Below are 27,642 nucleotides of genomic sequence, written 5' to 3'. Positions count from 1 at the left end.
CAAAAAGAATTTTAAAACAAAACAAATTTATAAAAATAAAAAAAAAAAGTAAAAAAAGACGAAGAAACATGTAACAAAAATAAGGCAAATAACACAAAAACATAAATTAAAACATTAAGAATAATCAAAGTAAAGGAAATAATATCAACAAAAAAAAAGAAAAACACAATTATAATAATATTAGCAAGAACAATAAATAAATTAAAAAAACAAAATAACTATTAAAAATAACAAAAAAAATAATGACAAAAATGATAAAAACAAAAATATGAATATTAATAATAATAAAAAAAGTAAAAATGATAATAGTAATAAAAAAAAAAAAAAAAAAAAAAAAAAAAAAAAAAAAAAATGTTAAAAAACAATAATAATTATAATAAAAGTTAAAATAATAATAATAAAAATTCTAAAAAAATAATAATAATATAAGCAATATTTATAACACTGATGATGATAATATGAATAAAAGAAACAAAAAAAAAAAAAAAAATAGAAAAAATAATAACAACAATAAATATAATAATAAAAAGAATTTTAATATAGTAATGATAATAATAGTAATTAAAATGATGATAACATTAACATAATAAATAATATTATTATCAATAAAAACATTAATAACAATAAACAAAAAAATAATAATAATAGAACTAATGATAATAGTAACTATCTAAAAGAAAAATTATAATTATACTAAAAGAATTAATAACAAAAATAAATATAACGATAATAAAAAAAACAATAAAAACAATAATAACACTAATATTAAAAGAAATCATAAGAAAAGTAATAATGATAACAATTAGAAAAATGTAAATATTTATAATAATAGAAGTAGTTTTAATAATTAAAATAATAATAATAGTACTACTAATAATACCAATGACAAAAGTAACAGTAATAATAACAGTAATAGTAATAATAATAATGGTAATAATAATAATGGTAATAATAATAATAATAATAATAATAATAATAATAATAATAATAATAATAATAATAATTCCCTGGAAGCAGGTGGTGCACCATCTTCACCAACAAATACAACTGCAACTTCATTATGTGAAGGGAGATTATAGCGACGTCTATCTTGCCCTTCAAGTAAAGACATTTTTACAACTGACACTGAGCGACCTTCTAGAGCTGCTCGACGAACTTCTTCATCTTCCACTTCAGCCATGTTTTTAAACGCAAGAGCAAATGGGTTCTCTTCACTAATAATAGTTTGCAATTGAAACATTAAATCATTTAAGCAAAGATCATTACCACGTTGTTGCATTCTAAAATTTACTGCTGCAAGTGGATCATAGATGTATAGTTGACAATATGTCGGCGGAACATCTTGATTTGGTCTTAGATTACCTATACAATGAAAAACTTGACCACATATTCTAAAACATGGTGGCCCATGATTCATGGGTTGAACTACATCAGCTTCAAATGAAGCAAAAGAAAGACAGGCATTATAATTTCTAATATATTTTAAAAAATTCAGATCGGCATTTCTATCTGCATAGTTTCCTTTAAACAAATCTTCTAAATCTTGAGGAAATGATGAAGGTTGCGACAAAACTACCTTTCCATAATGGCAACATAAAAAATGTGTTTCATCAAGAAATCTTTGTTTAATGTACAACATGCTGTTACAAGAAAGTTCTTTTTTTTTTTTTCTACTTCTTCAATTTCTTCTAATAAGATTGCTCTTTGGTGGTTTGATTCACACTCTTTCCTTGAATTAATTTTCTCTGCTAAACTCATTTGGTACTGTTGTCTGGCTGACTTTACTGATAACATTAATGCATTTGTGATATTTATAGTGTCAGCTTGAACTTTTTGAGAACTCATATGATCTCTTATAATGCGATGCAAAACTATTGAGTCTGACTGAATATTTTCGTTTAGAATTGATTTGTTTATGCTGAAACCCCTTTCTACAAAAGCTTGACCATGACTTACAGTTAAAATCATTTTTATAATATAAGAAAGTTCCTTATGTTTGATTATATCCAGTTGATGGAAAAAAAAGTCTAAAATCTAAACGAGTGTTTTTTTTATCAAAATTAAGAAATTTCTCTATATTTATTTTAATGTCATTTCTTAAAAGTATAGAATACTGAAGCATGGCTTTATCACTTTGTGTTGCAGATATAATCTTTAAACTAACAAGATAATGTAACAACCTTTTTAGTTTATTTTGATTAAACTCGATTGATGATGCTTTGAGTTTGATTGGGTCAAAACAACTTGCATTTGCTATGATTGCAGAGTCTAGCGGGATGCATTTCAACAGATTTTCCATGGTTTTTGTGAGAAATAAAACACATTTATTTCTAAACTGTTTTACTTCATTAAGAGTGATTTTATCTTTTTTTAAAAGTTCTTTTATTGAAACTTCAGCAGCAAAACCTATAATAACATCTTTCCTGTGTAGCAAATAATCTTTTTTATAGAGATCTAATTTCTTTAAATCACTACCGTTTTTGCAACTTTGAATTACTGATGGTTTGATGAATAAAGTTAAAATATTTGTTATCAATTCCCTAAGATCATTATACATGTATGGAATCATTGGTTGATTGGTCTGATAGAGTGTCAAGTAGGTTTTGAACAAGCTGGCAACATAACTGAAAAATTGTAATTTTGAAACAGTCAAGAAGTCATTTGACGCTTTTTGAACATTAAAAAAACTTTTTGAGGAAGGCTGTTTGGACTTTGATAATTTTTCCCAAAATCTAATTAATTTTACAATGTTGTCCCATATTTCAATTAAACAATCTGAAACAACTTGGTCTTCAATCCATCTAGTTGAACAGAAACTTAATGGATAGCGATTTGACCCAGTGACACTGCTATAGTCATCTCTTCTAGCAGGAGTATCATGCAACATTTGATATGCTCCCTTAAGAATACTTTTTAAATTCTATGATGTAGACTCAGAACCGATCTTAAAAGCTCCGTGTATTGAATGCAAACTACAACTCCCAATGTCAATTAAAGAATTTAATTCACACTCATTTTGGTATAGAGAAAGTTCTTTAAAAAACTTCCAATTTGTATTAGGCCCATCCATAGATACTTGGATCATTTTTGATAAGTCCAGACATTCTATTTCTTTATTTAAACCTTTTAGTATATGCGCTGCAGAAGAGTGTCCAAGAAAAACTGAATTCAAATATCGCACATTATCCTGGTTTTCTAGAGTATTCCAAAATCTAACAATAATATCCATTTGACAGTTTTGTGTAACTTTGTTTAAACTTTCATCAAACAAGACAACATAACATGGTGAACTTTTGATGGCTTCAAGAAGTAACGATTTAAAATATGGTGCTAACCCAAAATTAATCATATACCCTATTTTTGTTCTTCCTAATGTTAGTCCTTTTGCAACTTTACTATCTGGAAACATACTATAAATAATTGGCTCATATTAGCAGAAGCATTGTTTGACAATCCATACATAACAGTTGCAAGAGCCCATTTAATTTCAGATCTTGTTTCTTCATTAGAGGCAACAACAAGTTCTAAAGTTCTTTGACCTACTGCCAGGGGTACTGTTGGTGTAATAGTAGAATTTTTTACAACAGGTTTGAAAAAGTGACTTCTGGATTTAGCTAAAACATTAACATGGTGCTTTTTACCTTCATTATGACTTTTCACTGCCTGAACTCCCATATTTGACAAGTTAAAGGTTTTGCAGCAACTGCTACATCTAGCAAATTTATTGTCATTAGTCTTTACAAGCCATTCTTTATACTCTGGGTGAGTAAGCCAATCATTTGAAAAAAATGTTTGATCCATTTTATTTATTACTATAACTCTAAAAAAAATGTATTCTTCTTACAACCATATTATATATTTATAGATAAAATGATTACAAATTATAAAATTGAATATAATGCATTTTTATGTTATTTTATTTAGGGTTCATCCAAAAAGGACATCACACAAATAGGGTTGTGGTTAAGATAAAAAGGGAAAAAAAGCACAAGAGAAAGGAAGGGGGTTGAAAAGGCTGTCACTTTCTAGATTTTTTATTTTAATGTTTTTATGATGTTATTTTGAGATTTTTTATTTTATTTTCCAAAAGTGTGGAAACAGTCTCAAACATCATTGTGAGATTAAATAAAACCAAATTTAAAATAAATTCTACAATCTTATAAAAAATTACTAATAAAATACATTATGAATTTTAACTAGTTTAAACTATTGTAAATAATTTGATGACTATTTTACAAAAATGGGGGAAAAAAATTTCCCTGAGTATTCCCTGATTTTAGAAAGAAAAAAAAAAATTCCCTGAGTTTTCCAGGTTTTCCCTGGGATTCATGCTATTTCCAGGTTTTCCAGGTTGAGTGGCAACCCTGTTTCATCTCGCCTAAGCCAATTTCTTTCATTTCTGCGACGATTATTTTCAGCTCGCCTAACCAAGCTCTCCTCATTTGGGTTTGAATAACTTACTGCTTGCCAAGCAGCATATCTAGCATTTTGTTGATTATTAATTTCATCTCGCCTATCTCTTTCATTTCTGTGACGATTAACTTGCCTATTAACGTTTACATTTTCTACACTAATATCTGCTTCTAGCCTAATATCATCCATTCACTTTTAATTGAAACTGAAAGTAGTAAGAAAAATCTTAAAGAACCCTGAAGATTGTGATCTTTCCTATATAACTTTTTTTCTATTCTAAATAGCACACACAAATAATTTTTAAATATAACAGACTGTCCTTTAAGATAAATTATACAATAATCTTATGACTTTAAATATATATATATCAGCTAAAAGATGTTTTAAAAAAAATTAGCATAGCAAATAATGATAAAAAAAATTATTAAAAAAATACAATTGTAATAATAAACATACTGCTAACAAAGAAAAATTAAAAAAAAAAAAAAAACGTTGTAAACCCTTTTTTTGCAAACTTATAGTATTTCTTCAAATAAAATTATTAGTAAACATTTAAAAAATATTCACAAACTTTACAATATTACATTCTTCTATTCCACATAAATACATCATCTGATAAATCTAAAATAAAAAATGTAATGAATAAGTAAATAAGAAAAATATTACATACAAAAATGAAAATTAGTGTACATTATAGAGAAAAGCTGTAGTGATTTACCAGAGTAGTAGTTGCAAAATACTATTGTTTCATGTTAGCTTTTACAAAATAATTTATGTTGGAACATCATGATTCCAAAATATTCATAGCAAAATCATGTAGTAAACAGCACTAAAGACAAAAAATTAAATTGAGATAAAAAAAATTGTATATATGGCAAAATAATTTGTATTGGCTTTTAGTGAATGATTAAAAGCAGTGATTTTTAAAAAAATTACCTATTTACCATTTTTAACACGTTCGCTGCCGAGCTATTTTAAACTATGCGTTATTTCTTTGCTGAGCCATTATGTCTGCAATGATTAATTTTTGCAGAGGCTGTTTTGCGTGGTTTCATTCTCATTGCCAAAGCTAGATATCAACATTCCAATAAAAAAAATATTTTTAATCTGAAAAAATTTTATAGTATTTTTTATTCTGAATATAACTGACAAAAAAAAAAGCACTACGAGTATACTCGTAGTTTGGCAATGGAGAAGGAATTTTTTTCTCCAGTGCCGAAGTACTTGTAACACTGTAATGAGTATAACTCATTGCGGTGACTACACCTTTTCAAGATGTAATTGAGAACTTGAAAGTTGTAATTAAGAAACTTAAGATGTAATTGAGAAATAAAACATGTAATTTAGAAGTCGCATTATGTAGTTTAGAACATGGAAGATGTAATTAAGAAACGAAAGATGAAATTTAGAAGATGAAAATTGTCATTGAGAAAAGTTTATAATATATATTTCAAATTACATGTTGCGACTTCTTATTTACATGTTGGGTTTCTCAATTACATTTTAAAGTTTCTTAATTACATGTTGTATTTCTTAATTACATAATGCAACTTCTAGATTACATGTTGTATTTCTCAATTACATCTTACTTTTTTAATTACAACTTTCAAGTTCTCAATTACATCTTGAAAAGGTGTAGTAAGTTGGCTTATTTGATGTATTATTATTAATATAATTAGTACAGAAATGCTTAATGTTTAACGTCGTTTCGTCATTAGTTACTAGGCTTTGAAAGAGCGCGTTTTTAAAATGCACGCGGCCATTGGAGAAAGATCCATGAAGCGAGTTAAAACTTTCTTCCTTTTGGAATTTAATTATTAGTTTAGATATATTACATAAAGAATCATATGAAGATAAATAATAATCGTTAAGATCATCTTATAATTGAAGTAAGTATATAAAATAGTTATATATACGTTTTTATTAGATAAAATAGAAAGGATTTAAATTTTATTTAGATAAAGTAGAAAGGATTTAAATTTTTATTAGATAAATTAGAAAGGATTTAAATTTTTATTAGATAAAGTAGAAAGGATTTTAATTTTTTAAATCATTTACATTGTTTGTTTTAGTTTTTCATTTTTCAGTTTTGTTTTTATTATCTTATTTTTTAGAAGGGAAATAGGGGTATGTATGTTATTTAAAGTTATACTAATGCTATTTCCATAAAATGGTTATCACTACATTGAAATTTCTGTGATGCTATTAACTATTTTTGTTCTTTTTTAGAAAATTTAGAAAAAGTAAATTAAACTTTTGTGCCAACACTGACATGGCATGTCACATGTTATTGTATGAAAAGGTTAAATTTTGTTATGAGGATTACAGTTCTTATGAAGAAAAAAAAGAAGGTAAAGAGTATTGTTTGTAAATACATATTTTGTATCTTTTTAAATTTTCTTGCATCATTTTTAACACTTTTGTTTGCACACGTTTATTGTTTGCATATATGCTTATTTGATATGTATGTGTATTTGGTAATAAGTGCTTTATAGTTGTTTTATCAATGTGTTTTTATAATAATGTAAAGTGTTTTTATTGTTTGTGTATGTATTATATGTGTTATATAATTGTTTTAAAAATGTGTTTAAATATGTATATAAGGTATATATTTAACCTTAGATACATATTTAAACACATTTATTGTGCTTATGGTTGGTACATATGTTTACATTATGTTGTTTCTGTGTTTTCAAAGTGCTGTGACTTGGTAAACATCTACCTGAAAATCAATTATTGTATTTTAGAGAAGGAGCAGAACAAATGGCTTTAGATTGTGCAGCTCAACGTGATACGCACCTAACAGCATGGTCTAAGTTAAATACTGAAAATGAAAGAGCACATTGCTATTCTTATGTAGACATTCCTTATCACTTTATATTTGATGATAAACATTGTAAATGGAAGGTTAGACAAAGGGGTGGTAATAAAGTGATAGTAAGAATGGATAAAGTTAATCCAACTGGAGAATTGTTTTTTCTTAAACTCTTACTTTTGCAAGCAAAAGGAGCAATATCTTGGGAGGATGTGCGTACTGTTAATGGTATTGTCCTTGAAACATTTCGTGAAGCATGTGTTTTAAAAGAATTGTTGTAAGATGACACTGAATGGCAGAATACTCTTTCTGAGGCGGTTTTAACACGTACGCCAAAGCAAATTAGACAGTTGTTTTCAATTATTTTGACCTTTTGTGAATCTGACAATCCTTTACATCTCTGGAATACATGCAAAGCTTTTATGATGGAAGATTTCATTCACCGCTCAATCCCACTTCTAATAGCTGAACAAGCTACTCTTCATCAAGTTGAAAAGATTATTAATCAAAGTGGTAAAATGCAGACTGATTACAATCTGCCTGTTATTGATGAGTTTATTGGCTTAAATCTAGAAAATTTTGATGAAAATGTTCAACAACTGAAATAGTAGAATTGTGTACAAACACAACCAGCTGAAATAGTAGAATTGTGTGTAAAATGTTCTTTGCATTGGCAATGGGTGCAGAAGTTTGCATTAACTGATAATATGAGAGTACAAGGTGGGGAAGGTGAATTTTCCCAATGGCTACTAAAACTTGGAAATGGAACAATACCTGTCAAAGAGGAGGATCCTTTTGAAGGATGCATTAAAATACCAAATCAGTGCATTATTAGAGAAAATGAATCAGTTGTTGAAAAGATTTTTGGAGATGCTGATCAAAATGATTATTCTAAACGCGTGATTTTAACACCAACTAATGTTTATTCATTATCAATGAAGAAGTGCTTGAATGTCTGCCGGGTGAGGTAAAAATTTATTTAAGTGCTGATCAAATTGATACTGATGACCTTAATGAAAGAAATAAAGAAATAATGTTGAGTTTTTGAACAGCTTAACTCCTTCAAGTATGCTACCTCATTGTTAAAAATTGAAAATTGGTTGTGTAATTATGCTACTTAGAAATTTAGATCTCAAAGCTGGGTTATGTAATGGTACTCGAATGAAAGTTTGTGCTCTTTAAAATAATTATATTGATGCAGAGGTTTTGACAGGTGTTTCTGGTGGTGAATGGGTTTTTGTTCCTCGAATTCAGTTGGCTCCATCAGATTCTAATTTACCTTTTGTTCTGAAACGTCGTCAGTTTCCTGTCAGATTGGCTTATTCAATGACAATTAATAAAAGTCAAGGTCAAACATTTGATAGAGTTAGGGTATATCTCAAAAAACCGTGTTTCTCTCATGATCATCTATATGTTGCATGCTCAAGAACTCTAGGGCATTTAATAGTTTGTTTTTCAAAATTGATAAACATCTCATTCAAGGTATGGTAGGTGAAAAGTGTTACACAAATAATGTTATATTTTTTTTATTACTTTAATATTTTTTTCATAGTTTTTGATAAATATACCTGTCATTTAATATGTTTATATGTGTTATATGAAACCATATTTGTTTATAGCTGTATATATGTTTAAATTATGTTGTTTCCATGTTTTCAAAGTGGTGTGAGTTGGCATTATATTGAGCAAGATTGATAATGTGTATGGGAGATTATGCAACCTTGATCTTTAAATCTAGGGTGTTTTAATGTTCTAAATTTGAAGTAATTGAATAACTAATATTGAATATAAAAACAAATATACTTTTATGTAGTTATATGTTTAGTAAAAAGATAAATATATAGTTAACTTTAAATTGGTTTTCTACTTTTGCCTTTCATATTTTAATTTGGTTTGTTATTTTCGCTGGATTTTAGGATCAAGGGTGTAAATATTCTATTGTTATGTGTTATTGTTGTGATGTTTTGTGTTGATAGACTGCTTGGCTTACCTTCACGTTGGTGTCTATTGTTAAAAATGAATAGCAGGTAGTTTCATTATTGGAACTTGCTGCTTTTATTTATTTACTAAAAGCCGAGACAACATTATGCTAAAAATGCAATTTATATCTTAATTTGATTTATTATGCTAAAAATGCAATTTATATCTTAATGTGCATTTAACGTTTTAAAGACAATTTCCTTTTTTAAAGAAACATGTATCAAGGGGATACCAAAAAATTAATAAATCATGTATAATTAATGTTCGCTTTTTATTACTCTTATTAATTAAAGTTCATGTTATAAAAAATATAACAAAAATTTAGCTTTTTTCGTCAATTTAAAGCCTGATGAAGTGTTATTATTTTCTGTCAGTAACTAAAAACGTATTGTTTTGAACTTAGTAAAGTCGAGGAAAATGGTTCTGCCTTACACTGATATGACATGTCAGTTTAAAATTTCTCAAATAATGTTAAATAATTGGTAAATTATTTTACCTCCGCATACTTTTTATTTTAATTTTAAAAATGGTTTAATTTTTTAAATTTGAAGGCGTTTTTCTAAATTATTATAAATAGTGTTTCAATTTTTTAACACATGCACATGCACATTGGCAGTTTTCATGAGTAAAAAAGGTAATTTATATTTTGTTTTCTTAATTCTAAATTGTTGTGTTTTTTAGATTAGAAGCTAAAATATATTTGATAACTACATTATACTGTATGTTATTAAAAATGAGAAAAAAAACTTGAAGTACACAATAAGATGTTTTTTAATACATTAAAAAACATTTTAGTGTGCACTTCGAATTTTTTACACAGTATACTAATTAATGTGTTTTATAGATGAGTAATTTCTTTTTTATAAATAGATAATTTATAAATTTATCTATCTCCTATTAGCTCAACACAGATATTCCACAATTGGATCAGCACATATGATAATGGAAGATTGTGAGGATAGTGAAGATGATGATATTCAAGATTCGGATTCATTTTTTGCTTATACTACTACATCTTCGAGCTTGACTGCATCAGAATCAGGTTCTGAAGATAATAACACTGAAGAAAGTGAGGACAATCAGTTAACAGACGTTCATCTAGCAGCCACTGCAGAAGATTTTTTTAATGCCGCCGAAAAGAGCTAAAACAACGGTTGGTCCATCTAAAAATTCAAACCAATGGAAAGATGAGCCGAATATTGTAAATCAAATTCAATTTACTGCCGATCCTGGTTTGAAGATAAATCAATAAACATACATTTGTGGTACTTTAAGAACTGACCGAAAGTCAAATCCAAAAGAGTGTACAAAAGCAAAACTGAAACAGGGAGACGTTATAAGCAGAAGCAGAGTGGGTGTAGTGGTTGCTAAATAGAACAACAAAAGAGACGTGCTAATGATTAGCAACTTGCATTCGTTGCAAATGATTGAAGTGACAAACAGGAGAGGAGAAAAGAAAATGAAACCCAACATTATTAAAGATTTCAATCAATGTATGTCAGGAGTAGATAGGGCGGAACAAATGGTATCATATTATGATTGCCTAAGACAATTAGATGATAAAAAAAAAGCACTTCATCTCTTTGATTTTGTTTAATGCTTACTGTCTAAACAGCAAATATGGAGTAGATAACACAATTTTCTTGCTTAAGTTTAGAGATTTATTGAGTGAACATTTGAATGAAATTGTGCCTAGAATCACCAGTAATAGTACTTGTCTTCAATACTACTACTTCAATACCAATACTAACGAATGAAAAGAAAAAATTCCCAACCAAACCATGTCGAGTCTGCTCTAAAATAAAACGTAAAGAAACACGATATGAGTGTGCTGTTTGTGAAAATAGACCTCCGTTATGTATTGGCGAATGTTTCAGAATGTATCATTCAACAAAATAGGTTTACACTTGAATTTTCATGAAATAAAATTAAATCAATATCAATGTTTTATTTTTTTATCTGTTTTAAGCTATTTCTGTCTTTATCCGCATTTTTTGTTAGGTTCCCTGGAGTTTTTAAATAAAAACTTGAATGTAATATTTTCTGAAACCAAATGTGAAGCTAAGAAAAAAAAAAAAAAAAGAACAGACAAAGCCAGTCATGCACAAATATTATTTGAAATAAGTTAGTATAACTACGAGTTTACTCGTAGTTGGCAAACTCATGACTCCAGCTTACTACAAGTATTCTCGTAGTTGGCAAATAAATGACGCCAACTTACTACGAGTATACTCGTAGTTGGCAGCGAAAGTGTTAACAATAGACACCAACATGAAGATAAGCCAAATGTCTATTAACTCAAAAGATAACAAAAAAAACATCACAGCAACAACACACAACAATAGCACACACCATAAGTTAATATAATATGTATCTATAATATAACTTAAGTAAGGTAATATTCATATATATTTTTAGAATAATCTATAATAATAAAGGCTTGAAAACAGCTAGACCTAAAGCAGTAACAGTTTGACACTAAACACTATTGTGTAACCCTCTGTTAAAAGTACATCACTTGGCTGGCAAAGTTGACAAACCTTGCTCTACACGTTTACCAAGTCACAGCACTTTGAAAACACGGAAACAATATAATATAAACATATGTACCAACTATCAACACAATAAATGCGTTTAAATATGTATATAAGGTTAAATATATACCTTATATACATATTTAAACACATTTTTAAAACAATTACATAACACATATTAACACATACACAAACCATAAAAACACTTTACATTATTGTACAACTTTACATTATTTTAAAAACACATTGATAAAACAACTATAAAGCACTTATTACCACATACACATACATATCAAAAAAGCATATATGCAAACAATAAACATGTGCAAACAAAAATTTTAAAAATGATGCAAGAAAATTTAGAAAGATTCAAAGTAAACAAAATATATATTTACAAACAATACTCTTTACCTTCTTCTGTTTTTTTTTTTTTTTTCATAAGAACTGTAACCCTTATAACAAAATTTAACATTTACATACATTAACATGTGACATGCGTTGTCAGTGTTGGCACAAAATTTTTATCTATTTTTCTAAATTTTCTAAAAAAGAACAAAAATAGTTAATAGCATCACAGAAATTTCAAAGTATTAATAACCCTTTTATGGAAATAGCATTAGTATAACTTCAAGTAACATCCATAACCCTATTTTCTTTCTAAAAAATAAAATAATAAAAAGAAAACTGCTAAAAGAAAAACTAAAACAAACAAAATCTAAACGATTTAAAAAATTAAAATCCTTTCTACTTTAAATCCTTTCTACTTTATTTAATAAAAATTTTAATCCTTTCTACTTTATCTGATAAAAATGTATATATAACGATTTCATATACTTACTTCAATTGGCGCTACTGCAGTTTCTCCCCCCCCTTTTTTTATGATTGATTATGATAGAGAATTTTATGCTGATTCAGAAAAATATAAAAACATGGACCTGAAAATCAACGGAAAGTACTCTAATTCGAAGTCAAAGTTGTAAAAAATCACACTAAAATCCCTAATATTCGCCATTTTGAGAGTAAAAAGTGAATAATGTTTTAACCGGACGTGGACAACATGGTTTTTACGTTGAAAAGTCGTTAAAGTACGTTTATCTTGCGCAATTTGCGCAAGTTAAACCTGCAGTATTTAAACCAGCGGTTATTGCAATCAAAATTTAATTATGATTTATGTTATATATAGTACGTATTAACAACGATGAATTTGTAGGCTAAATGCCTGACTTAGAAATTGATTTTAACTGTTTTTTTTAACTAACTTAGAAACTGCCAGCAGGTAATACGAGTGGTAAATATTAAAAACTGTCCAACTTCACCCTCCCTAACCTAAGTTCTTTGAAAAAATGTTTTAAACAAATTTGTGGCTATGAAAATAGCCGTTTTTTTGGTTTACTAGAGCATAAATTGTAAATGCAAGTAATGTTCTCTATGCACACAATAAGAATCATGCTGATCACACAGGATATGTTGTTGCAACTTGGTCCCAAAAATGAAAAAAACGATGTTCGTTAAACCTTTGTGCCCACATAAATTCTGATAGGTAGTCTCCAATCATCTCGCGATTACTTGAACCCATCATAGATTTAAATTTCGCTTTAGCTCTAGACCACATAGCTTCCACGTGATTTGTGGTCACTCCGGTCTGCGGATCTACGAAGTTGTAGGAGTGGTTAACTGTGCCGTGTTGATATAAAGGCCCCTGCAAACCATTATAAGCTGCCCACATATCGCTCCAGATAGTAGTGCCAGGAAGGATCCACTGTTGAATAATTGGAAGCAATGTTGCAGCATCGCGATTTTGCACTGGAATTAAGAAACCTTTCTTGGTTGCAGGTTCGTAACCTCCAAATATCCACTGCTGCGGAATTATGCGACCAACGTGGTTCTTTCTTTTACAAAAAACGGATTCATCAATTTCAACAATGCACCCAGGCCCGCCTATTGGGTCAGGGTTATTGATGAAATATTCAACGCAAGTGTCTCTGCAATATTGATTCCAATCAACAATGGTGTGATCAGATTCAATGCTGAGTTCTTGCCTGATATCGTTTAATGAGAACCCTCGACTTTTACCTGCGCCTCTACTCCAAACGTATGTCAAGCCTAAAACCTGCCATAAATGCAAATGCGATTTCTCGAAGAAACTGCCTTTTCTAATACTAATAGTTCTTTTACAGCGCTTAACGGGACATCTCCAAATTACTAAATCGATCGTGCTGTTTTTTACTTGCTGTGTGCACGGAACGCCACATACACTACAGTTCATGCTTTCGGCCAGTAAACCATGAGTTCTGCACCAGCGAATAGTACCTTCTAAGTTATACTTAAATCTTGCTCCAATTTCTGTTAGAGAAAGAGAATCAAATTCGTTCATTATCGGTCTTCGAAGAGCCATGTTGCTTAGTACTTTATCACTCTTTGAAAGTGTTAATTTTATGTCGGTATTTGCGTATTATATATATATATATATATTAAAACAGGGGTTATATAAAAATGTAAATAAAAAAAACAACTTTCAAAGAAGAAGTTTACAGTTTTAAATAAATTTTTTTTAAATTAACAAATTTTGTTGCTTAATTTTTTCCTAATAGAAAAATTTTCAAAATTTAATTCTTAAAGGGTTTTCAAATTTAAAGTTTTAAAAATACAACCCTTACGCCGTCTTAACCATTTTATGATACGATCATTATTTACCGATTTGTCTACATTCTCACGTTCTAAATTCGATCTTTCTTTGAAATTTTCAATTGATTCAATTTCATTGTAACATTTTAAAATGCTGATAAAAACCAGGTCCATTTATTGCGCAAAGCAACGGTAATTAATTTTCGTTAACAATCTTGAAAAATGGCGAATATTAGGGATTTTAGTGTGATTTTTTACAACTTTGACTTCGAATTAGAGTACTTTCCGTTGATTTTCAGGTCCATGTTTTTATATTTTTCTGAATCAGCATAAAATTCTCTATCATAATCAATCATAAAAAAAGGGGGGGAGAAACTGCAGTAGCGCCCTTCAATTATATAATTGAAATATATAATTGATTAAGATGATTCTTTATGTAATATATTTAAACTAATAATTAAATTCCAAAAGGAAAAAAGTTTTAACTCGCTCAAAGGATCTTTCTCCAATGGCCGCGTGCATTTGCAGAACGCGCTCTTCCAAGGCCTAGTAACTAATTCAAAGCCTAGGAACTAATGATGAAACGACGTAGAAAATTAAACGGTGAGCATTTCTGTACTAATTATATTAAGATAATAATAATAATAATAACAATGATAATAATAACAATGATAATAATAACAATAATAATAACAATATTAATAATAATAATAATAACAATAATATTAATAATAATAGTAATAATAACAATAGCATTAACAATAACAATAAAAACTAGCAAAAAGCAACATGTAATACTGGTTATGGTCAGTCTGTTACTTAATTTATAGTGACAGTTTTCCACAATTTAAAGTTGCAAAACCTTAACTAACACCCTTTTAGAAAAACGCCTTCATTTTGAAAAAATTTAACCATCTGTAAAATTAAAATAAAAGGTATGCAGAGGTAAAATAATTTACCAATTATTTAGCATTATTTGAGTAATTTACAACTGACATAGGTCATATAAGTGAAAGGCAGAACTATTTTCCTCGACATTACTAAGTTCAAAACAATATGTTTTTAGTTACTGATACAAAATAATAACACTTCATCATGCTTTAAATTGACGAAAAAGTTAAGCTAAATTCTTGTTATATTTTTTATAACATGAACATTAACTAATAAGATTAATATAAAGCGAACATAAGTTGTACATGAGTTATTTTTTTTGGTATCCCCTTGATACATGTTTCTTTAAAAAAGGAAATTGTCTTTAAAACGTTAAATGCACACAACTAAATAAATTTATTAAAAATAACTGAACATTAGACCATTACTATATATGGCACAAATCTGAGGATATTTATATATGGCCTCTTTGTTTCAATAGTTTTTAGTAAATGGTAATTTGCTAAAAATTCCTTTTGTTACTCGAAATTTAATTCTCTTAAATATTTTGACACTAATAAAGGACCTCCCTTCTCCATTTTTGCCTTAACGGTGGTCAGGAGAATAGAGCTATTTTTATTAAGAGTAATCAAGTTTTTGATGAAGACCTTTTACCAGAATGATAAAATATAAAACAATGATTTACATGTATAATAATTTTTTCTTTTTAATATATATAAGAATTTAACATATATAAGAATTTTTTCTTTCCTCAAAAGTGTTGCAAATGCAAACTAAGCTAATTAATTAGTTAAACATCTTATAAAATTTAAGTAACTCGATATTTGACAAATGCGCAAAACTACAATATTCACCACCCTCGTTAAAAAAGATTTAAAAAGAACTGACAAAAATTTACAGTGAAAGGTAATCAGGTTTCTTTTTATAAATCGTACAAATGCGTCATGCATAATTCTTAAAGAAAAAAAAAAAGGAATTATGATACCATAATTACAGCAACAACAACAACAACAAAAAACACCACATAAACACTGAAAATTGATTTACCTATTTATAGTAACCTATTTTGACATGGCAGTTAATATAAATATTTATCGAAAATGTAACTATAAAATCTATTTCGAAGTACAAAAGGATTAACAATACTAGAAAAAAAAAGAAAAAAAAACAAAAAAAAAAACAAATTCAGATATAAATTACATTTCTAGCATAATGTTATCTTGGCTTTTAGTAAATAGAAAAAGCAGTAAGTTCCAATAATGAAACTACCAATTATTCATTTTTAACAATAGTCACCGATGTGAAGGTGTCTATTGTTAAAAACGAATATCAACACAAGACATCACAACAATAACACATAAAAATAGAATATTTACACCCTTGATCCTAAAATCCAACGAAAATAACAAACCAAATTAAAATATGAATTAGAAAACCAATTTAAAGTTAACTAGGATTATCTTTTCACTAAACATATAAATACATAAAAGTATATCTGTTTTTATGTTCAATATTAGTTATTCAATTACTTCAAATTTAGAACATTAAAACACCCTAGATTTAAAGATCAAGGTTGCATACTCTCATACACATTACGCTAAACATTAACAGACATTATTATGTGTTTCCAGAATAATTAAAAAAGGCTAGACAACACAACCTAGCTCTAAAGCAGTAACACCGCCTGGCACTAAATGCTGCCAAGTCACACTTCTGCTATAAGTACATCGCTTGGCTGGCAAGGTTATCAATCTTGCTCAACATAATGCCAAGTCACACCACTTTGAAAACATGGAAACAACATAATTTTAACATATATACAACTATAAACAAATATGGTTTTATATAACACATATAAACACATTTTATAACAATATTAAATGACAGATATATTTATCAAAAACTATGAAAAAAAATATTAAAATAATAAATAAAGTTATACATACAAAATGTGCTCACAACCTACAAACAGTAAGTTTTCGAAATGAAAACCTAAAGACTATAAATTAAGAACATTAGAAAATCTAACATTATTTAAGTAACACTTTTCACCTACCATACCTTGAATGAGATGTTTATCAATTTTAAAAAACAAACTATTAAATGTTCTAGTTCTTGAACATGCAACATATAGTTGACCATAAGAGAAACACGGTTTTTTTGAGATATACCCCAACTATATCAAATGTTTGACCTTGACTTTTATTAATTGTCATTGAATAAGCCAATCTGACAGGAAACTGACAACGTTTCAGAACAAAAGGTAAATTAGAATCTGATGGAGCCATCTGAATTCGAGAAACAAAAACCTGTTTACCACCAGAAACACCTGTCAAAACCTCTGTATCAATATAACTACTTTGAAGAGCACAAACTTTCATTCGAGTACTATTGCATAACCAAGCTTTGAGATCTAAATTTCTAAGTAGCATAAATACACAACAAATTTTCAATTTCAAACAACGAGGTGGCATACCTAAAGGAGTTAAGCTGTTCAAAAACTCAACAGGAAAGTTATTTCTTTCATTAAGGTCATCAGTATCAACTTGATCAGCACTTAAATAAATTTTTACCTCACCTGGCAGACATTCAAGCACTTCTTCATTAATTGAGAATCAATCAACATTAGTTGGTGTTAAAATCACGCGTTTAATCATTTTGATCAGCATCTCCAAAAATCTTTTCAACAATCGATTCATTTTCTCTAATAATGCACTGATTTATTATTTCAATGCATCCTTTAAAAGGATCCTCCTCTTTGACAGGTATTGTTTTATTCTCAAGTTTTAGCAGCCATTGGAAAAATTCACCTTCCCCATCTTGTACTCCCACATTTTTAGTTAATGCAAACTTCTGCACCCATTGCCAATGCAAAGAACATTTTATACACAATTCTACTATTTCAGCTGGTTGTCCTCTTTTCATAACAGGAAGAATTTGCCTAAAGTCACCACCAAAAAGAATGATTTTTCCTCTGAACGGAAAGTTGTTGTTGCAAATATCTTTTAACAACCTATCAATTGCATTTAAGGCATGTTTAGGTATCATGGATGTTTCATCAAGCAAAAACAAACTAACTTGTCTTAAAAAATGCTTGTGTATAGAGTTAGGAGTTACATTTCATGTGCTATTATCCAATATTGGAACATGAATTTTAATAAACCATGCAATGTAGATCCATTTGTAAGAAGAGTTGCTGCTATGCCAGTCCATGCAGCTGTAGCAGATTTAAAGCCTCTACTTATGGTTTCAGCAATCAAATAATTATAAGTAAAGGTTTTTCCACTACCAGCTCTCCATCCATGAAAAACAATCAAGAATGTTGATTTTCTACACTCGGTTGCTCATTCAGTGCAGCAAGGATAGCATTACATACATTTAACTGATTGACATAAAGCAGCAGTCTCATGCGATTGGCTTTGTCGATAGATTGTTGAACATTTTCATCAAAATTTTCTAGATTTAAGCCTATAAACTCATCAATAACAGGCAGATTGTAATCAGCCAGCGTTTTACCACTTTGATTGATAATCTTTTCAATTTGATGAAGAGTAGCTTGTTCAGCTATTAGAAGAGGGACTGAGCAGTGAATGAAATCTTCCATCATAAAAGCTTTGTATGCATTCCAGAGATGTAAAGGATTGTCAGGTTCACAAAAGGTCAAAATAATTGAAAACAACTGTCTAATTTGCTTTGGCATATGTGTCAAAACTGCCTCAGAAAGTGTATTTTGCCATTCAGTGTCATCTTGCAACCAACCTTTCAAAACACATGCTTCATAAAACATTTCAAGTACTATACTATTAACAGTACGCACGTCCTCTCAAGATGTTGCTTGCTTTGCTTGCAAAAGTAACAGTCTAAGAAAAAATAATTCTCCAGTTGGATCAACTTTATACATTCTTACTACCACCTTATTACCACCCCTTTGTCTAACCTTCCATTTACAATGTTTATCATCAAATATAAAGTGATAAGGAATGTCTACATACGAATAGCAATGTGCTCTTTCATTTTCAGTATTTAACTTAGACCATGCTGTTAGGTGCGTATCACGTTGAGCTGCACAACCTAAAGCCATTCTGCTCCTTCTCTAAAATACATTAATTGATTTTCAGGTAGATGTTTACCAAGTCACAGCACTTTGAAAACATGGAAACAATATACTATAAACATATGTACCAACCATAAGCACAATAAATGTGTTTAAATATGTATCTAAGGTTAAATATATACCTTATATACATATTTAAACACATTTTTAAAACAATTATGTAACACATATTAACACATACACAAACAATAAAAAAACACTTTACATTATAATAAAAACACATTGATAAAACAACTATAAAGCACTTATTACCACATATACATAAATATCAAAAACGCATATATGCAAACGATAAATGTGTGCAAACAAAAATTTTAAAAATGACGCAAGAAAATGTAAAAAGATACAAAATATACATTTACAAACAATACTCTTTACCTTCTTTTTTTTTCATAAGAACTGTAATCCTCATAACAAAATTTAACCTTTACATACAATAACATGTGACATGCCATGTCAGTGTTGGCACAAAATTTTAATTTATTTTTCTAAATTTTCTAAGAAAGAACAAATATAGTTAATAGTGTCACAGAAATTTTAAAGTAGTAATAACCATTTTATGGAAATAGCATTAGTATAACTTTAAATAACATCTATACCCCTATTTTCCTTCTAAAAAATAATATAACAAAAATAAAACTGCTAAAAGAAAAACTAAAACAAACAAAATATAAATGATTTAAAAATTAAAATCCTTTCTACTTTAAATCCTTTCTACATTTTTCTAATAAAAATTTAAATCCTTTCTACTTTATCTAATAGAAATATTTTATGAGTAAACTACTTGCATGCTAAATCATAATGAAACAGACTTATTGTAATGGACTATGAAAAAAAAAAAAGTCATCAAAAATCACCTGAAATTAGGAATCAGATGATAAGCTAGCTGTTACCAAAAACAACAATAAAAATATACAAAATGTAAATGTAAACAACAACAAAAATAAAAGGAGTAGTAAGGATAACAAGAATTATAAAAATAATGATAATAGGGTCAGATCATTATATTTCAACCAATTTCAAGAAAACTTTGTGGGGCACCATCTCTGATTTTCGTGATTTTTACATATCATTATCTACACAATGTAAATAGGTTAAATGTGCAATTTCAGAGTTCCAAGTGCAGCGGTTTAGAAATTATAGCCTTACAAACACTCTCAGGTAGCCCGCCTCGGTTCCTCGAATGGTAAAAACAGACAACTTTAAGGCCTTATAACTTTTTTCTAACTTTCAACGATTGGCTCATTTTTTCTAGAACTATTTTCTAGATATTTCTGTCTTAAAAATAGTGATTTTCATTAGCTTGTGTCATGTTAGAAAAAAACTACAGCCTCCTCAACTTTGGAAAAATTCTGAAAAATCCTAAAAAAAGGCAAAATGAAGTTAACCGTAGTATTTTTCTATTCATCAACAAGTCCTTACATGTAAGTTTTCTGATTTGCTACAATTGTCTGCAACAAATGGGCAAAATATAAGCAGCTTGTTACATTTTAGAAATCAGTTTTATCTAAAAATATATAGTCCACTTGACTAAAAAGTCCCATTTTCAGCCATTTGGGGATAGCTCGTAAATTTTTCTAACACTTTGTATTGATCTGATATTAACAGCAAATAAGGCCATTAGATCTAACTTTATAAAAACGTAAACATTACAAACTTGTCATGTTCACAACAAAAATGGCAGCATTTTTTAACAACCCTATTTTTCAATTATCAGGGTTGAATAGCGTTATTGGAAACCAGTGCCCCTCCAACCTGCCTCCTGGCCCATATGAGAGATATAACCTATCGTAAGTCATTTCTTAAAAAAAAAAGATATGGTTGGTTACTTTCTCCCTGATCTGGACTTTATACTGGATAGGAGCACAACTAAAGGGGTAATAACTATATAGAGCCTGCATTATTGTTCAAAGGTGATACTCAAAAATAATTTAGTTAATCATAAAATTGCAATTTAATCTTTATTATGTTGATTTTTTTATAGTTGATTGAATTGCTAATAATTCAAGGCAAAAGCAGGACAGTGGGTTCATACATTACTGGCAATAAGAAGTAGAATAAGACTAATGTTTTGTTTAAATAAGTAAATTTTTTTTACAAAGTATGAGTTTCAATTTTATTAGTTAATTTTAACTATTTATCTAAAAATCCAATGATTCTATATACTATACACATATAAAATCTAAGGAGGAACTTTTGAGCATACTAATTTGTAGCTCATCTCGTTCAGATGCATTCAAAGATTCATTTAGCAACTTAACTTTCTTTTTTATTTTATTGTCTATTTGTAGCATACTCATGCTGGATGATCTTTTAACAGGAGACACACCAAATTTAATAAGACAAGGATTTATATTATCAATTTGGATGACAGAGTTATCAGGTGGTATATAATCTGGGTCATGTCTCTTGTCAACTTCTTCAATGCTCTTGATTTTTCTTACACAACCAAAACATATCTTTTTCCTAGGAATTAAATTAGAGTTCAGTTGATTATGCTCCAGAGTGGCAGTTAACAAATATAACAAAATTAAACGCAAATAATGATGATATATAAAATAACAACTATAACAATGATTATTATAATAATCATAAAAAGAAAAATAACAATTAAAAAATATACAACAAAAAAAGAGGAACAAAAATAACAATAAGTATATTAACAGTAAGAGGATTATAAACAAAAGGACAAATAAAAAGAATAACAGTAAGAACATATTTAATAAAAACAAAATAAAATTAAAAATAATTGTAACAAAAAAGAAACATAATCATAACAATAATAATCATAATAACAACAAAAAGAAAATATAACAGTTACAAAATATGACAAAAAAAAATGAGGAAGAATAATAATAAGTATAATAACAATAATGAGAATTATAAGAAGAAGAACAATAAAAAAGAATAACAATATGAAGAGCAAATTTAGTTAAAAAAAAAAAAAAATGAAGAAAAAAAAAAGCAACAATAAAACTGATAATTATAAGTGCAATAATAACAAAAAGAAAAAGAAAATTTAACTATAATTACAATTTTAAAAAAATGAAGAATAAAGACAATATAAAATCACTATTAATAAAAATAACAATAATAATAAAAGGAATAGTATCACAAATAACAATACAATAACAAAAATAATAAAAATTACAACTGTAAAAACATTAATATTAACAAAAATGATAAGAAGAAAAATAATAATAATAATAGGAATATTTTAAATGAAAATATAAATATAAGTAATAAAATAAAATAAAATAAAATTAATTATAACAACAAATAATGAGAAAAATTTTAAAAATAGAAAAACAGAATAATAATAACAATAAGAATAGAAATAACAATAAGAACAAGTATAACATTAACAAAAATAAGAATAAGAACAAAAATAAGAATAATGATAAGAATAACAAAAAACAATAATAATAAAAATATACATCATGTATAAAAAAGTAACAATAATAATAAAAAAAGAGTAACAATTATAACAAAAGTTATAAAAATAACAATAATATTATAACAAGGAAATACAAAAACATTACAACAATAAAAATAAGAAAAATAATTGTCAGCATACTGTGTTTTTACAACGAACTTTAAATGTTAGAGTTTTTAATTATTTCTCAAACTTTTAATTATCTTGTTTGTGTGAGCAATAGCCTCATTGAGATGTTTAAATCTTGCCCTTAGTTTAACATTTTCCCTTAACACCTTCACATCCTCTCTATGCTTTCACATTTTGGTAGTAATATCATTCGCCAAAATACTAAACCGTCATTTTATGATTTTGTTCTAGGAGGCAACTGGTCAGCTCTTAGTCTGAATAGGGGTCTTGAATCAGATAAAGATAAAACACTTATTTTGTTTAGGAGATGCGTTAACTGACAAAGATGAAATAGTGTTACTTGAATTTGTGGTTGACTGAAATGAATGCGTTGCTGACAATACTGTTATTTGACACAAGAAAAGCTCATTGTAAAAGTCAATAAAATGTTTAGAACCTCTTAAAAAATTGCAAGCCCATATTTTGATTCTCTAACAAGAAGTTTAATATGACTTTTATAAATCTTGAAGCCATAAAGCTTATTGAGTTGTGTGATTCATCATTGCTAATGAATATAAACAGTATATGTCCATTTCTACAGTCTATGTATATTTGTGAAGGCAATGTAAAGTTTGATGCTAGATATTTTTTTACTGCACCACAAAACACACAGATATTCTTTTGGGCCCCATGATACCTCAAAACGCCAAATGCAATTATTTTTAAAATGAATTTAAAAATTTATAAGAGAATGTTGTTTGCTTTAATTTCCTTTTTTTAAAAAATAATTCACTTATTTCTGTTTCAAACATATACACATGAATTGCTTGATAAGATGAAAAAAGTGCACACAAATATTATTTGATAATAATTATAAGCAACTTTTTCATAACATAAATATTACTTACATACCATCTGATACCTCATTCACTCATAACAATTATAAAAATTTTTCATAATAAATTATCAATAAACTAAAAAATAAAACTAAACTGTTAAATGGTAGCATACTATTATTAAAATAATACATTATTATTTTAGAATGTTAAGCAATAGCAATAAAGTAGATTTTATTATGATAGTTATAATTATGATGAAAAACACTCAAACTTGAACAAAAAAATTTACAAAAAAAATGCAAATTTAAAAATGTTAACAAAGTAACTTTAAAATGTCTATTGGCAAGAAATATCTGTTGGAATTTTTAATCCACCACAACCCAAACAAAAAAAACAAAACAACAACAACAACTATATTTAAAGATAATTAATAATTACAACATTGAATAACAAAAAAAGATTCTAAAACACAATAAAAAAAACAAATAACAGTAACACTAATACAAAGAATTTAAAAAGTTTACAAAAGCAATAAATAAGAAATGTAATAATAAATTACAAAAATGATAAGTGATAAGAGGAATTTAATAACATAACCTTAAAAGTATTAGCTTAAAAGTATAACAAAGATAATAAACAACAGCAATAATTTAAAATATTACGAAGTAAAATAGAAACCTTAACTAACACCAACAGCAACAAAAGCCCTGTAACAACAAATAAAAGCATAGTAACTGTATATATGAAAAAAAAAAAAAAAAAAAAAAAATTTAACAACTGAAACAGATGAAAAAAATAATACAGAAGAACAAGTAAAAATAACAAAAAAAAAAAAAAAAAAAAATTAGAGCTTGATAAAACTATTAACAACAGTAAGAGATAAATAATAAAATTAAAATAACCTTTAAGACATAAAAATAATGACAATATTAAAAAAATGTCAGAATGTTGTGGATCTTGCGTCCATAGAATGAAATTAAATTTATCCTTCTGGCCTTATATCTCCTGATGATAAAAAATATGCAAAATGAGCATATAACTATGTTTGATGTATAAATTTTATCTCCAATTATTTTTTTGTCCCATAAATGAAATATGTTGCAAAATTGCTTCTTTTTTATTGTCCATTTTAAAGGAACTTAAAAGTCAAGTATCTTATCAAACTTAGACCAGGTGTCAACAGTTATCAATAGATTGATTGTTAAAATAGAAACATTACGCTTAATTCCATTATGAAATGTTTCTAAGCTAAGATTTTTATAAACTCATCATATAATGTATTTCTAATGCCACTTAAAGATATTATGGTAGTTCTTTGAGTTGGAACAGCAGTTGGAATTTGAGACAAGGGTACTCTCAGCCAAACAGATGGAGCAATTTTTTGATCAAAGTATTCCTCCACGTACTGTAAATGTTTCAAAACATGGAGGCCAGTGTAACTCACAGATAACAGTATTATTGGTAACAACTAAATTAGAGATTGGAATGGCTTTTATTCATCTTTCACGCTCAACATTATCACTTGGAAATTGATGCACTGATACTTTACTAGCGCTACTCGATATATATATATATATATATATATATATATATATATATATATATATATATATATATATATATAGCTATTTCAAGTTGTATTATTTTCAAATACAATATCTCCTGTTCGTATAAGAGTGCTCAATATTTTGTATAAATAGAGCAATATATATATATAAAACGAAGAAACAACAACTATCTATCAATAGATTCTTTGATTTGTGTTTCATGGCTGATGATTGCTGCTAGGCATGAAATTGTACCATACATAGTTGTTGTTTCTTCATTTTATATATATATATATATATATATATATATATATATATATATATATATATATATATATATATATATATATATATATATATATATATATATATATATATATATTCATTCATATATATATATATTCATTTTTTTGGCACGGTATAAAAACTTTATCTAAAATTAAAAAATATCTATTATTTGCTTTAAATGAATTCTAAAACTCCACGCTTAAATTATGCAAGTTTGTTTTCATTACATCATGTAAGAATAATTCACAATATATCATAAACAACATTGGATTTTCTTTTAAAAACAAATCTAAACAAATAATTTTCAACAACCGTAAAAAAATAGGCCTGCACAAAAAGTTCCGGTCGCACGACGAATAGGCCTGTAGTAAGAGGGGTGAGGGGGAGCGAGAGGGGTAGAGAGAAAGAGAGAGGGTTAAATTTTTGTAAGATAAAACCCCCTCCCCTTTGGTCACGTGAATGTCGAAAATTCCAAGGTTTGTGCGGATCCAGCGTGCATAGAATGAAATTGGTACATTCACGTGGGCCGTTTCCTAGTGTATTATTGGTTAAGGCAAACAATAAGCTTAGAAGTTCGCCTCTGCCACAAATGCCTATTCTCCAACAATAGTTCTGCCCTAATGAGCTACTTATGGGAAATACACCTACGTTAGCAGGCTTTGAAAATACACATAAAAAGGGCTTCTGTGATACAAGTTTCAAAATCTGAAAATACCAGGAGTAAACTGAGTAAGTTTTGTTTTTGATTCATTGAGTTTTTGTTTGGCTGTTTTACAGAGTTGCTTTAGCTAGCTTGAATGACCGGGGTACAAAATCTGTCTTAGACGTGCTAGTATTTCTTTACAAAGTTTATGTTGTTTATGGTTTATCGATTTTCTCACGGTGTTTGTGTTTACTTTATGAAAATGATTCGGTAATGCTGTGCAGCCTATTTAATAAAAGAGAATTTTTAAAAGTAATAATTAAGGATGCCTTCTGCAAGTCTAGAGCTTTCACCATCTTCCTCCCCGGCATTTAGACAAGAGTTTTTTTTAAGTTTTTTTTCTTTTTTTTTTTTTGTAATGTTTTCTATGTTTCTATGTTGTCTTTCTATTCTGTTTTTCAGGCAGGGTTTTTTTGTTGTTGCTAATGTTAGTTAAGATTTCTAATATATTTTGCAATATTTGTAATTATTGTTGTTGTTTATTATCTTTGTTATACTTTAAAGTTAATGTGGTTGTATCATTAAATTCCTTTGATCACATTTCATTTTTGTAATTGATTATTATATTTTATTGTTACACTTTCCTTACACTTTTTAAATTCTTTGTATTAGAGTTGTTGTTATTAGTTGTTTTTATTGTGTTTTAGAATACTTTTATGTTAATAAATGTTGTAATCATTAATTATCTTTAAACAGTTGTTGCTCCTTTTTTGTTTTTCTTATTATACGTTTGAATTTTTCTTACTTACTAAAAGTGCTCATGTATTTTTGCAGATGCTGTAAAGATTTCCATGATCAAAAGAGTTGTTATTGCATTTCGAGCATTAGTTCAGCTAAAGAATACACGAATTCAAAAAAAATGCGTTAATATGAACTATATTTGAATGCATGACGTTGAGGAGTTTAATACAAATGTGGTTGGAATAAGTAGACACTCCTAACATTTTAGCCTTATATACAGACAGTTCCGTATCAAACCTACAAATCTACAAATAATGAATAGTTGTAATAGTAAATTTCTCTATCAATAATACATGTATTGTGGGTGTAAACTATTTCTATTTTACATATATATATATATATATATATATATATAAATATATATATATGAAACGAATAAATATGTGTTTTACTATTATCACCCAAATATATGACAGTATAGCTACATATTTTAATCTTATAAAAACAAAAACAAACAGTTTGCAAAATATAATCCAATGAAAGAACTATAATTAGCTTGATAGTATTGAAGTACAGTTAATAAATAAGATTTTTATTAAATTTCTTTCCCTAAAATTGAGCTGGTCATAGTTATAAAAGAAGATCATAAATAAAACCGCTTAAATTAA

At 27.7% G+C, this 27,642-nt stretch overlaps 4 protein-coding genes and 1 long non-coding RNA gene across 9 annotated transcripts; 2 read left to right on the top strand and 3 right to left on the bottom strand.

Moving 5' to 3' along the window:
* Nucleotides 1-1,891: 1,891 nt before the first annotated feature.
* On the bottom strand, nt 1,892-12,811 carry LOC149884960 (uncharacterized). 4 transcript variants are annotated; one of them, XM_090095978.1, is made up of 4 exons: nt 12,581-12,811; nt 5,350-5,482; nt 5,132-5,242; nt 1,892-5,034 (listed from the first exon to the last, which is right to left on the bottom strand). In XM_090095978.1, the coding sequence occupies exon 4, from the start codon at nt 2,885-2,887 to the stop codon at nt 1,991-1,993; it is 897 nt and encodes a 298-aa protein (XP_089952104.1). In that variant the 5' UTR covers nt 2,888-5,034; nt 5,132-5,242; nt 5,350-5,482; nt 12,581-12,811; the 3' UTR covers nt 1,892-1,990. The 4 variants fall into 4 exon arrangements, with proteins under 4 accessions (XP_089952104.1, XP_089952103.1, XP_089952105.1 ...); XM_090095977.1 differs by having other exon boundaries at nt 5,358-5,482; XM_090095979.1 differs by having other exon boundaries at nt 5,358-5,482; nt 12,678-12,809.
* On the top strand, nt 6,126-10,747 carry LOC149884961 (uncharacterized). 2 transcript variants are annotated; one of them, XM_090095982.1, is made up of 3 exons: nt 6,126-6,302; nt 6,643-6,780; nt 7,161-10,747. In XM_090095982.1, exons 2-3 carry the CDS (start codon nt 6,686-6,688, stop codon nt 7,507-7,509), a joined length of 444 nt encoding a protein of 147 aa, XP_089952108.1. In that variant the 5' UTR covers nt 6,126-6,302; nt 6,643-6,685; the 3' UTR covers nt 7,510-10,747. The 2 variants fall into 2 exon arrangements, with proteins under 2 accessions (XP_089952108.1, XP_089952109.1); XM_090095983.1 differs by having other exon boundaries at nt 6,130-6,302; nt 6,643-6,764.
* A 384-nt stretch (nt 12,812-13,195) lies between the features above and the next one.
* Nucleotides 13,196-14,137, bottom strand: LOC149884959 (uncharacterized). Its single transcript, XM_090094595.1, has one exon. The coding sequence runs from the start codon at nt 14,135-14,137 to the stop codon at nt 13,196-13,198; it is 942 nt and encodes a 313-aa protein (XP_089950721.1).
* A 1,455-nt stretch (nt 14,138-15,592) lies between these two features.
* On the bottom strand, nt 15,593-19,867 carry LOC145186818 (uncharacterized). The gene is made up of 3 exons (XM_090095981.1): nt 19,751-19,867; nt 19,251-19,351; nt 15,593-19,118 (listed from the first exon to the last, which is right to left on the bottom strand). Exon 3 carries the CDS (start codon nt 19,043-19,045, stop codon nt 18,572-18,574), a length of 474 nt encoding a protein of 157 aa, XP_089952107.1. The 5' UTR covers nt 19,046-19,118; nt 19,251-19,351; nt 19,751-19,867; the 3' UTR covers nt 15,593-18,571.
* Nucleotides 19,868-26,149: 6,282 nt separating this feature from the next.
* On the top strand, nt 26,150-27,345 carry LOC149884958 (uncharacterized). The gene is made up of 2 exons (XR_016455119.1): nt 26,150-26,319; nt 27,068-27,345. It is a non-coding gene; the product is annotated as an uncharacterized LOC149884958 (long non-coding RNA).
* Nucleotides 27,346-27,642: the final 297 nt, after the last annotated feature.

The sequence above is a fragment of the Hydra viridissima genome, unplaced genomic scaffold (genome assembly GCF_058129835.1).
Source record: "Hydra viridissima isolate aposymbiotic clone 2 unplaced genomic scaffold, HvirCarnegie_v1 scaffold_8, whole genome shotgun sequence".
Taxonomy (NCBI): Eukaryota; Metazoa; Cnidaria; class Hydrozoa; order Anthoathecata; family Hydridae; genus Hydra; species Hydra viridissima.
The sequence above is the reverse complement of the archived record's forward strand: the minus strand, read 5'-3'. Positions and strand labels throughout refer to the sequence as shown.